The sequence below is a fragment of the Aplidium turbinatum genome, chromosome 10 (genome assembly GCF_918807975.1).
Source record: "Aplidium turbinatum chromosome 10, kaAplTurb1.1, whole genome shotgun sequence".
Lineage (NCBI taxonomy): Eukaryota > Metazoa > Chordata > Ascidiacea > Aplousobranchia > Polyclinidae > Aplidium > Aplidium turbinatum.
The window spans coordinates 25,206,690-25,218,990 of record NC_137481.1 but is presented as its reverse complement, the minus strand read 5'-3'; the positions used below and the strand labels follow the sequence as shown (position 1 = coordinate 25,218,990).

General features: G+C 38.7%; 1 protein-coding gene across 1 annotated transcript; it reads left to right on the top strand.

Moving 5' to 3' along the window:
- Positions 1-10,914: 10,914 nt before the first annotated feature.
- On the top strand, positions 10,915-12,297 carry LOC145778025 (U6 snRNA-associated Sm-like protein LSm5). Its single transcript, XM_082589415.1, has one exon. The coding sequence runs from the start codon at positions 11,002-11,004 to the stop codon at positions 11,269-11,271; it is 270 nt and encodes an 89-aa protein (XP_082445541.1). The 5' UTR covers positions 10,915-11,001; the 3' UTR covers positions 11,272-12,297.
- Positions 12,298-12,301: the final 4 nt, after the last annotated feature.

Sequence of the window (12,301 nt, the reverse complement as noted above, 5' to 3'; positions counted from 1 at the left end):
ATGTGGTGATCGATAGTATCAAATGCTTTGGACAGGTCCAAAAATATACCTAGTGTTGTTTCTTTTCTTTCAATTGCATTTGAAATTTTATCAACAAGAATTTCATTGGTAAATAGTTATTTTGCAATCTGAATCAACAAATCTCTCAAACACTTTTGGAAAATCTTACTTTTAGAGTGACTAGAATCAGTGCCGGTCTTTGGGATGTGCAAACCGTGCGATCGCACAGGGCCCGCAAATTAGGGGGCCCGCAATTTACTCAGAAAATGCAGTAATTTTGTCATTTTCAAAGGAAAAATTCAACAAGTGAATTCAGCAAAGGAATTCGACACAAGAAAACATAGAGACTCAACGAATTCAACCTATTTCGTCGCCTGAATATTTCGTACCCTGAAAAGATCGAGAAAAAAAAACGACATAGCCGAAATCGCTGATCGGAGTTGCCGCAAGCATTTCAAAATTTCTCGATCTTTTCAGGGGACGAAATAAGTCGAAATTTAATTTTGTTACACGATTTCAGGGGACGAAATAGGTTGCATCCAGACTCAACATACTGTAGAGACATAGCTTTATTTCCGAAAAATGCCAAAGAAAGCATGATCTTATCCTTTTGCTATGCCACCGGACAGCACCATTTCACAGTAATATTCATACCTAAATTTTTGTTGAACATGCTCTCAGAATGTCCCAAATTCAAAGTATTTTTTCAAAATTTTCTGGGGGAGGCTCCCCAGACCCCCCGCCGCTGGTTGTCGTCTTTGGCGATCACGCCGCCACCGCCGCCCCTCCCCTTTTAAAGTACCTAGCTACGCCACTCAATTGGATTATTGTCATTGGGGCCCGCAAAAGCATATTCCGCACAGGGCCCAAAAAACCCTAAGACCGGCACTGCTAGAATCAATGAGACAGAAAGCTTGTGGGAAAAAAAATTTCGCGGCCAGGTCACCGAGATTGACAGAGTGAAGTTTCTGATTGTTGAAGTCTTGTTGCCGGGGGATTATTCCATCCATTAAATGCCGCTGAATGGAGAGCAGTCCTTAACGTGCGTTGTTCAAGCGCACACCTCGAGAGTCGAACCAGCGCCGCTTGATCTTGATGTTTCTTCGTTCCAGAAGTCACGCGCTAACCAACTGAGCTTTCGGGGTGGACGGAATTGTCATGTCAAGTTAAATATTTATGTTATTGGAGTGCGCCTCCCTCCGTTGTGCTAGTGGAGTGTCCTCCAAATAAATGGGTCACACTGCCTTACTGCCGCTGAGTCTCCTGCCAGTCAGAAGCTGTGAACAGAGCAAGCAACAACTGAGCAAGTGGTTGAAGTCGGCAGCAGTGGCCGAGTGGTTAGCGCGTTGGGCTCGCAGTCCAGAGCCTGCATGTTCGACTCCAGCCACCCGCACTTGCTGTTGTATCTCTGGGCAAGAAACTTTACGATAATTGCCTCTACCCAGTGATCGATCTCGAGTAATGGGTAGTACCAAATTTAAGTCATAAGTAGGAGAGACCCGTGAGAGTTGAGCCGCAAGGAGGGTTGATCCACCCCCAAAAAATGCAATTTATAGTATTGAAATGTAATATTTGGGTTCTTCTGCGTGACATATGCAACATTACTGCCATTTTGACTCAATCAATTTTGTAGTTATGTCTAGTAGCCTATAGCTTGTTGAAGTAGTACAATGTGAAAACAGTGGCGTAGCCAGAAAAAAAATTTTGGGGGAGCCAAATATTTGATGAATTAAAGAGAACGACAAAGTGTTTGATTTAAGACATCGCCACCTGATGTGCAGTGGCGTATCCTGGTGGGTTAAGCAAGAGAAGCAATAAAGCTGGCGGGGGGTTAGAGAGTGCCGAAGGCACGCGTATTCTAGGGGGGTCCGAGGGCATGCTCCCCCGGAAAATGTTTGCAAAATTACACTTAAATAATGGATTATAGCGCTTTCTGGAAACACTTTTAGGGTAATATTTGTATGAAATTTATTAGCAGATAAACAGCTATTAACTTATTAAAGGTAGCTGTTACACACGAACGGGCAAAAACTGCGGCTAAAATTAGAGAACACCAAAAACTCAGCTACACAAAAACCCAACAGAGTAAGCGATTCTGAAATTGTTTCCACAGATTAGTTAAAAGAAGCGTAAATCACGTAAACTTTGCGCGATTTAGGATTTGCAAAATTTATTGCTGTCTTTCTGTGTGTCTAAAACAAGTCCTGGGGGGTGTTAATAGCCAGATGTCTTGGAAAACGATACAAATTTATACAAATTATATTTTCAACAAAAGGTTCAACTTCGGAATCCAAACTTTGAAAATTGAGGGGGGGGGGGCATGGCCCCTTTCGCCCCCCCCCCCCCCTGGCTACGCCTATGTGTGAAAATCAAATCTAAAAGTGGATTGCTGAGTTACAAGTCTTTCATCTTATAGCCACAAAGTAGCAGCAGATAGTTTCCTTGTAAGACGTGTAATATATTGTCAATGTGATGCCTTTTTATTATGATCAATATTATCAACTTTGCAGCGCTGTTTTAATAAAACTCTCAAGTTTTACCGAACAAGGTGACATAAGGAGAGTTGAGCCATTGGTGTCTAGGAGAGTTGAGCTATGGCTTTTACATAGTTTAGGTAGGCAATGGCTCAACTCTCCTCAATACTATTGGTTTGCTTATTATCAAAATCAGTTTTTTGTTATTAGATTTATTAAAAGCTTGCAATTGACCAGAATAACGTGAATGATCAAAAGACTTGCTCACAGCAGGGAGCCAGAGGGCAATTGTGACCTCAAAATTTCCCCTTTGAAACGTGTGTGACGTCATGATAATTGGATATTAATGATAACAGTATTTATTATTATTGATTCAATTATTTTGCTGTCAAACAATTTCCTAAGGGGCACTTCCTCTTCTACACTAGCCTATCGCTTGGAGTGACCGCAAACGGCTGGAAAAGCGCTTGGGTTGCAATTTGAAATGGGTTAAACTACTTTTTAGACCAAAAAACTATTGGGGCCCGTCATTGATGGCAGATAATGTTACCGCAACACCACCATTTTGAATTAAATAGTGAAAAAAATAAATCTAACAAGTGACATTGTAACACTATGTATGAATAATATTGGATAATTTATTTTGTATTAGATCTTTTGTGTTTATATGGTTTTGGTAGGCATAATGGCTCAACTCACCTTGAGACTATGATCAACTCTCCTCGATCGGCGGGAGAGTTGAGCCAACTGACTTTTTTATTTTATCGACAAAATACACATATGCAATGATGTTAGATTAATTTCCTTTTTGTGAATGAAGGTGAATGGTTACCCTTCAGTTTACCAAACAAATTATTTCTGTAGCCTAAAAATTTTGATAGATATTTAGGCCTACCAGTGACGTTCGGTGGCTTAAACCGTTGGGAAAGCAACTTGGAAATATTGTGCAGCAAGGTAGGCTAGTAGGCACGAAGGGAGTAACCGTCGGGCGAAGCCCGAAGACGTGTTGCCGAAAGCAACACTTCCAGCGGGGGGTCTGGGAGGCCTCCCCTAGAAAATTTTGGAAAACACTTCCAATTTGGTGCGCTCTAAGAGCATTTCCAAAACAACTCAAAATCTGTCAAATTGTGCTTCACCTATGTCGTGATCATACATCCATTTAATGTTTAGAAGTCGTGAACAATCTTAATTTTAACGTTGCAGGACCAAAATCCAGTGTTAGACATGGGATAATAGTTGTCTAAATATTTAATTCGTCATGAATGTTCATTCTCAGATATTCAGTTAGGCCTACACTACAAAAACTAACACTTAGGCCTAAACATTGCAACCGCAAGCAATTTGTACAAAAAGCTGGATAAGTTTGCCTCCTGCGTATAGAAGCTTAACGAACTAAATATTGCATCCGCACCTGAACGTTCATTGGCGAAGTAACATTATATCAACGCTGTAAAAATGGCAAAGGCATGACTATGAAAGCTAGTAGGCTAAAGTACATGGCGAAAAGACATCAAAAAACAGCAACAATCTTTTCGCCTTAATGATGCTGTGCTGTGTACCGTGACGAGAGACCATCCTGTGCGTATGACCAGTTAGTCTAGCGATTGAATGCATTGACGTCACTGGGAAAGCAACTCTAACCATAACACATCTGATTGGCTAAGCAGCTGGTGACGTTTTGCAAAACGGGTGAGGATTGGATACAACGAAGGCGTTTTTGGACGTGGGGAAAGCAACTTTGCAAGTTGATTTTCCTGAAGCCTCAGTGGTTGTTTCTGACAGGAGCGTTCGCGTTAATTGGCATTTATAGGCAAGACATGCGGTTTGGTGAGAACTTAGACTACTCACAAGCGTTACGAGTAATTCTAGTCACGAACACACTAATTTTCAAGTTAAAATAGACATGATAAAAATAATAAGAAGTTAAACCTATAATTCAGTCATTATATTTTGCATAGTTTTCGCTCAGGTAAACACTGCTTTCCTTGCTTTCCCTCACCGATCGTCACTAATATTTACCAAAGTAAAAAAATCGGCTCAACTCTCCTGGGTCTCTCCTAGAGTAGACAACCGGAAACAGACATTGTCGTCGGCTGCAGCGTGGGTCAGGTGTACGTCGGAAGGCGTACTCCGATGCATAGCGCTCAAGTATGCTTTCCCGCAATGCAGGATAAAGATATGAAATACAAACAAACAAATACAAAGTTGGTAGCCTAAATGATGAAACTGAGCAAGCTATTGTAGCGCCCTGCGTTTCACCTTAGGTCTTTTCAACTTTCCTTAGGTTTGTTACCGTCGTGAAATTTACAATTGTGCTTCGGGATTTTCACCTTAGGTCTTTTCAACTTTTCTTAAACGCCTGTTACCGCCTTGAAATTATCGTTCTGTTGCATAGGCTATATGTAATGTTACCCAATAAGTCAAATAATTCATGTAGTTTGGCAAGTGTGCTTTGGGCTTCCTGAAGTATGATTAGGAATTTGCTTGCCTCTTAAGAAATCGTATGCCAATCAGCTAAACGCATTCTTGCAACCGGCACCTTTCAATCACATATGCGTAATTTTTCGTCTTTTCAACGTTTTAGCTTACAGATGCTTCATTCCTCAGCGACTATGTATATCGCGTTTTGGCCGACCATTCGAGACACAGAGAATTTTAGTTTTGGTGTAAGGAGTATGTCAGAGTATGGTATAATTTTGGTGCAGCTCACTATAATATGATTTTGGTACAGTAGTGATATTAATTCTGGCTCCGTCAGTCAACGTTCAGTGTGCAGTTTCCTGGGTTGGACTTATGATTTGGATTACGTTCTGTTGTGGAAAGACGATTGCAATCTTTTAAGTTATGTGGTGACAATAAAATCATACTTGTAATAAAGAAGTACAGACCTCGTTCTCGGATCATTTCTGCCCCATTGTTGCGCCCGAAATGTCGCTTTAGACTAGTATTGCAGCTAGGTATCGGCGGATAAGTTAAGCTACCCGTTGTCCGCTACACTATAACTTGGCATGTCACAAGTCAGAAAATTCAGATTAACAAGCGATGACCAAGTAAGTCCGATGTGATGACGTAAATCTCATTTTCTGAATTGGCAGTAGCTGAAATGTAACCTAATTGCTGAGTTTAAGTACTAGCTGAGTTGTCGCATGCGGAGTGGTCCGACGACCCCTGGCAACATTTCCAAACCGAAGAAAGTTTTGAACCATTGCGTTTGTGGCAACACTGAGATTATGGTAGGATCAAACTTGGTTCAAAGTTGATGTAGAGTTCATTCCCTTGGTTCATTCCATGGTTTCATTCCCATTCCCTTTTAGTTTTACACGATAAAAGTGACTCATTTTCTTTGCTTACAAGCATCTGGACAAAGACAATGATACAAGTAAATGATTGAAGTTTGCCAAGTAGAAAAAAATCCTGGGAGCTGGTATATAAGTCCCCTTCCTCCCCTTGGTAACTCATGACAAAGACAGTACTCAACCAAACATATATGTATAAGGTGAAACTACTTTACCTTTGCTTTACCGTTCAGTGTTCACACACTTCAATCCACATGTTTTCGTCAATTCCTCTTTGTCATGAGTTGCCAGGGGGGGGGACTTGTATACCAGCTCCAAATCCTGATATATTCCTTTAAGTGGGATGTGTTAAACCGGAATGGCCTGTTCCGGAAAAATTGATCAGAGAAATCCCAATTCAGAGACAGCCTTTTCTGGAGAAAACCGATTTGATGATTTTTTAAATCCAACGACAGCTTCTGTTTAAGACTTTTTAGGGATCATTTGGAAAGGCAGCTTTAGTGTTTACCCATACTCAAGTGTTTACCTTCCCATACTCAAGCAAACGAGAAAGTTATCAGTGAGGTAGATTTACACTGAGGTTTCGATAAGGTAGATTTACATTACTGTAGCTGTCTAGCTGATATCTTATGAGTAGACCTTTTCGCTGAGACTTCATTTGATTAACTACGTACGGTACTATTGTTACTCACAAAATGCTGTCTTGACAACTGTTTTATTTTTTTCGCTAAACTTTATTTGATTAACCCCTAATATAAGCTAATCCCTTTGAATAAACAGATACTACTTTGAGATTTTAGAAATCTCCAAATTGGGATTTCTCCAAATCAGATCCTCCGAGTAGTAGCAGACTGACGTTAAACCGAGGGTTTTACTTAACATTAGACAGGATTTCGATACAATAAAACGGGCAACACTAAAAGGTGGAAACGCGGAAATAAGCTGAAATAACTTTAGAATTAAAACCGTCATAGTATTTAATGATCTCACAATTACTTCTAAATAATATCTTTCAATGATATTTCAACATAAGAAAATGTTCGGTATTGAATTGTGGCTAAAAATCGCATTTCCGCCTTTTTCCTATTTCAATAAATTCCATTAAGTTTCGAAATTTACTCCAATAACTGTGGAATTAAAATAGTCAAAGTATTTAATGACCTCACAATTCCTTCTAAACAATATCTTTCAATGATATTTCAACATAAAAGTAGGTTCGGTGGTGAGTTGTTGTTAAAAATCGCATTTCCGCTTTTTTCCTGTTTAAATAAATTCCTTTCAATTTTCGAAATTTACTCCAATAACTGTGGAATTAAAACAGTCAAAGTATTTAATGACCTCACAATTGCTCTAAACAATATCTTCCAATGATATTTCAACATAAAAGTAGGTTTGGTAGTGAGTTCACTAAGTTGTTGTTAAAAATCGCATTTCCGCCTTTTTCCATGTTGCAACATTTCATTCTTTCATGATGAAGTTATCACTATGTTAAACAATATGGATGCCAAGTTCGTACTTCCGCATTTTCTACATCGGCATCAAATTGCTACTTCTGCGGACAATACGCCATTTCACGCCTAGCTTATTTCCGCGTTCCGCATTTCCACCTTTTAGTGTTGCCTCAATAAAACTAACAATTGATACATTTAAGCAGTACCGTATGCGCTGGACGGATTTTGTCTGTGTTCAATTTATTTTTTTTAAGTGGTACAATTTACCAATACTTTTACTTGACTTGTGGTCACAACGGTAAACCATAATCTCTTCGTGGGAAAATTGTAACATAAGATTCTCGGATCCGTTCGTCTGTATGCAATGACCAAAAGAAACACTCTGCTGGAAACGTCTATTCAAGAATTGTATTTCTGTAAAAATAGCCTCAAAGCTGTCGAAATTGGGATGCAACACCGTACACCACTAAAAACTTGTCACTACGATACAAACTACTTAGATCAGTGTTTCTCAAACTGTTTTAGTCCATCTCCCCATTTTTGTTATTGAAATAAAATTTTGCCCCCCAAATTCTTTCAGTAAAAATAAACATTGATAATAGAGTGATAGACAAATTTAGTTTTGGGAATTTATTTAACAAAATTGACATTAACATGATAATGTTCAATGGGATGGATGAGTTTGGCGACTTTCACAAAGTATTGAAATGTTTGGCGACATCTTTGTAAGATAGAGTCGAACATCACCCTGTTTATGAACTAGCAAGCGATTTCTTTGCTTTGAAAGCATCAATGTCACAGCCGAAAACCCCTTTTCAACCATATTATATATGAAGTAGGAAACGACAAAATCCACACTCTAGCTTCTTTCCAGAGAAGCTCATATTTGCCAGCAACCTGGCACCAAAACAAATCGTATCGATCATTTCTGAATTTCACTCTTGACTCATCATCTGTTTGCATATCAATGAACTGCTCTTGGAGTTCCACTTCTATGTCTGTGGGTTCGGTAGAAAATGGTTGTAGTCTACCACCCAGTTTGGAACATGTAGGTCCACGGGATCTACAAAGCGAAGTTTCATGTCTTTATGAAGCATGTTTAAATGTGCGCAGTATTTTTGCCGAACTTGTTCTTCTGTAATAACATCATCATCATCATAATCCATCGTCGGTTTGTTTCCCACTAGTGGGGGTGGCCGATTAAATAATAGTTTGGAGCATAGATTTTCCAGCCGGATGCCCTTCCTGACGCTAACCACAGTTATTGGCGGTGGGCCTAGCCTTTACTTAAAAAAAGTATTTCCTGCAAGGCAGCAGGATTTCTAACAAGTTTTAGCCAACCAGTCGAGGTTGTTGCCCATGAGGTGGGACGTGGACCCACTTGTTAGTTTGGTGTGTAATCAAGACCAGTGTTCCCCGAGACCCATGGTGTAACAATCCACGGCGACTGCCCAGGGTTCAAAGGTGCTACTTGTACCACACACCTACCAACATTCTCGCTTAAATTGGAAAACTGAGGAGACACTTCGACCCAAATTTTGTTTGAATAAAGATAGATTTGTAATGAATGAGGTAATCACGCTTTTGCACTTGATGAGAGTTAGCATTTCTCCCTGAAGCTTTTTGTTTACTTCGTTTATGGCATTGAAAATGTCTGCCAAATATGCGATGTCATTCTTTAACCCTTAGAAGGTTGGGCTCCTGGACTCCTGGAGTCTTGCTCAGTTTGGGGGGGGAGAGGGCTGTCGATTCTTCTTATGCTTTAGGAATGATATCTCTGTTTTTTTTTTAAGGCACAGTTTTAAAATTTGGGATTCACTTTGTAAAATTATTCACACTGAGCATATCCAAAAATTAAAACTACATGTGAATTTAAGAACTGCTCATATACGTTGAAATGTTGAGGTGACTTATGACTGTAATTGTAGCATGAGTTTACACATTATTTTTTGGTAGAGTAATGAAGAACATGCATTGCAATGTTGTGATTAAAATTTTTTTACATACAGCCAATTCCCTTCACGCTGTGAAACAGTTAGGATTAACGAGACATGGGCCAAACTAATTACTTTCATCCAGTTGGTAGGAAAATTTTGAACAATAGAATATGAAATGTTTCAGAGGATGTGCACAGAAATGCCTTATATCTCTCAATTTATAACCTTTATTCGCTCAAACATTAGTGCCGATGGCTTAGTATAATGAGAACCTTATCTTCTCATCCCCCGATGCTTGGATCAAGTATGGGACTAACCTTTACCTTTATTCGCTCAAAATTTCAGCTCAATAGAGGTGAATAAAAGTTAGGAAAAGTCAAGAAATCTCGTAGTCGCAGCCTCAGTGGTTTTAGAGATACAATTGTTGATACAAAAAGTTGAATTGACAGCCCCCCCCCCAACCTTTAAAGGGTTAAGGGTAGTCTATCACATCTTCAGCTAATGCAGCGTCAGTGCTTGATAAGAACTCGATAACTAAAACAAAAAAGGCCATGAAAGTGGCTCAAACAAGCACCTTTTGAAAGCCATCTCACCGCGGTATGCGATAAAAGACGTTCAAATTGTTAATCATTTTGGCAACAAAGTGAATGAAATAATCTGCCGTTGAGAGCATGCGCTTTTATCTTGTTGACGCATTTTATCACAATATTCAGTAATTCATGCAGTTCAGGACCGAGATTACGGGCAACCAAAATAATGCTGACGGTGAATTACACAATGTATTGCAATAAGTCCAGGAATTTCTCTTTTCAGTGCAATTAACCCTCGATGCTTTCCAACCATTCCCGGAGCACTATCAGTTGCGCATTGTAGAATATTCTTCAGTGGAATCCCCTTTTCATCGTAGAAGTTTTTCACTGCATTAAAGATGTTTGATGCCCGAATATCTGTAGGAAGACTGAGCGCAAAAATCATTTCTTCTTGTTCTGATACTGTATTATGAACAAAACGCACATATCCAAGCAGCAACGATACATTGTCAATCAAGGTGGATTCATCTATTTGCAGTGAATGGCTTACGCGTTGGACCTGTTATTAGCGCGTTGAACTGTTATTGGTGGTTTGATACATTTGCCCCCTTCGAGTGTTTTCGCCCCCCAATCGCCCCCTTTGATTTTTTCGCCCCCCTGGCGCTCGAAATCGCCCCCAAGGGGGCGATTTCACCCACTTTGAGAAACGCTGACTTAGATAAAGACGGAATTTTCGTCCAGCTGGCAAGCACTAAGCAAACAGTTAAATATGCAACCAACTTTCAAGCAACCATTTTACGAATGACTAGAATACATTGCAATATCTCAAACTCACGTAGGCAGTTACTGTGACGTCATAGTGAAACATTGTGAAGCAATTCTCAACGGTGTGCTACAAATCTTACAAACGATGGTGCAATCTTGGCTCATTTTTTAGGAAAAATTCCATGATGTAATACGCTAAGATTCAGTAGACCTGAACGGTTTTATATGACGTTTGATTTGGTGAACCATTGTCGGGAACAACTTGACACCATGACTACTCATAGGTAAATAATAGTGTTTTATCATTGCACAAACTAGCGCATGTTTTTTCTGTCCAAAAGAAAACAAATGATTGTTAGGACATGTTGCTGACGGATGCTTTTTGCAATCAACAGTGGTAGATATTTCCATCAGCAATTTTACTAATGTAATTGATTGTTTTGTCCAATTATTTCAGCATTTGCCCCATTTTTCCATTCACTTGTTTGTGTTGTTTTGTTAGCGCTGCTGTGAAATAGGTACCATATATATTTTTGTGAAACTTCAATATGACAAGTGGGTCAAATCCTTCTCAACTTCTCCCTTTGGAACTGGTGGATAAATGTATTGGATCAAAAATCCACATTATTATGAAAAGTGAAAAAGAAATTGTTGGAACTCTGCTCGGGTTTGATGATTTTGTCAATATGGTGCTGGAAGATGTCACCGAATATGAAAGTACATCCGAAGGACGACGTATTTCTAAACTTGATCAGATTTTGCTTAACGGCAATAACATAACTATGTTAGTGCCTGGAGGTGAAGGACCCGAAATGTGAAGAAATTTTCCACTGACTTATACTGATTGCTTAGTTTTCATGAACTGCCAAGCATGGTAGCACTGATCCATGTTTATTTATATTAAAGTGGTTTTACAATTAAAGAGAACTTTTAGTTACTTTGCAGCTTACACTTATGATATCATAACGATAAAATTGTGACATAAACCAACATCAAAATAATACAATATCTAAGTTGCATATTACTGAAATGTTCTATGCTATTCAATGTCTAGATTGCAGATCCCTCATAGCTGTTGTGCAGTTAACTGTATTGTGCATTTGGAATTATTGCAATTAATCTTTTTAGCTTTGGTTTGAGCTTGATGTCAAATCATTGAAAAAATGATGAGTTAAAGTTTTTTTTAGTTTTGTTCTTCAAATCAACATTTAACATTCATCACTTCATGTCTTGCTGCCTTCCGGTTTTGGATTTTATAAATCGAATGTTCAGTGTAGTTGCTTAAAATGTGCTTTTGCTAGTAGCCTAATGGTGATAAAAATATGATTATCATAATATTTCACATTAAGACATTTTAACTCGGTTAAATCGATAAGAAAATTGATGACAAACTACTACTGTAGTAGAGTGATGATTTTTGCTCTTTAGGTTCATTTTATTGCAATAATGAAAAATATTCATCAGGTCGATTTACACTATTTTAGAAGATCAATCATAACTGTATCGAATGTCTTGACATTGAAAGCTTTGAATCAAAGAATTACAGTGTATCATGCCTAAAGGTTGTTTACTATGCTCAGTGAAATTATTAAAATTACTGTACTTTGCTATGGCAACGAAAGGGTGCATAAAGAATTAATTTGGTTTGATGTTAGGAAACAGTTTGTGAGGCATTGTTCTTTGATGATAATTTTTTAATGTGGCAATAGATCAAGGTGTTTGTTATACCTGCCATTATTCTTAACTTTTTGGAAATTAATTCAATCAAAAAAGAACTAGCATTTCTATTCGCTGCCTATGTGCATTGATATCTGTGCTCAACTGTGTTTTGTTTTTTCCTATAGCTTA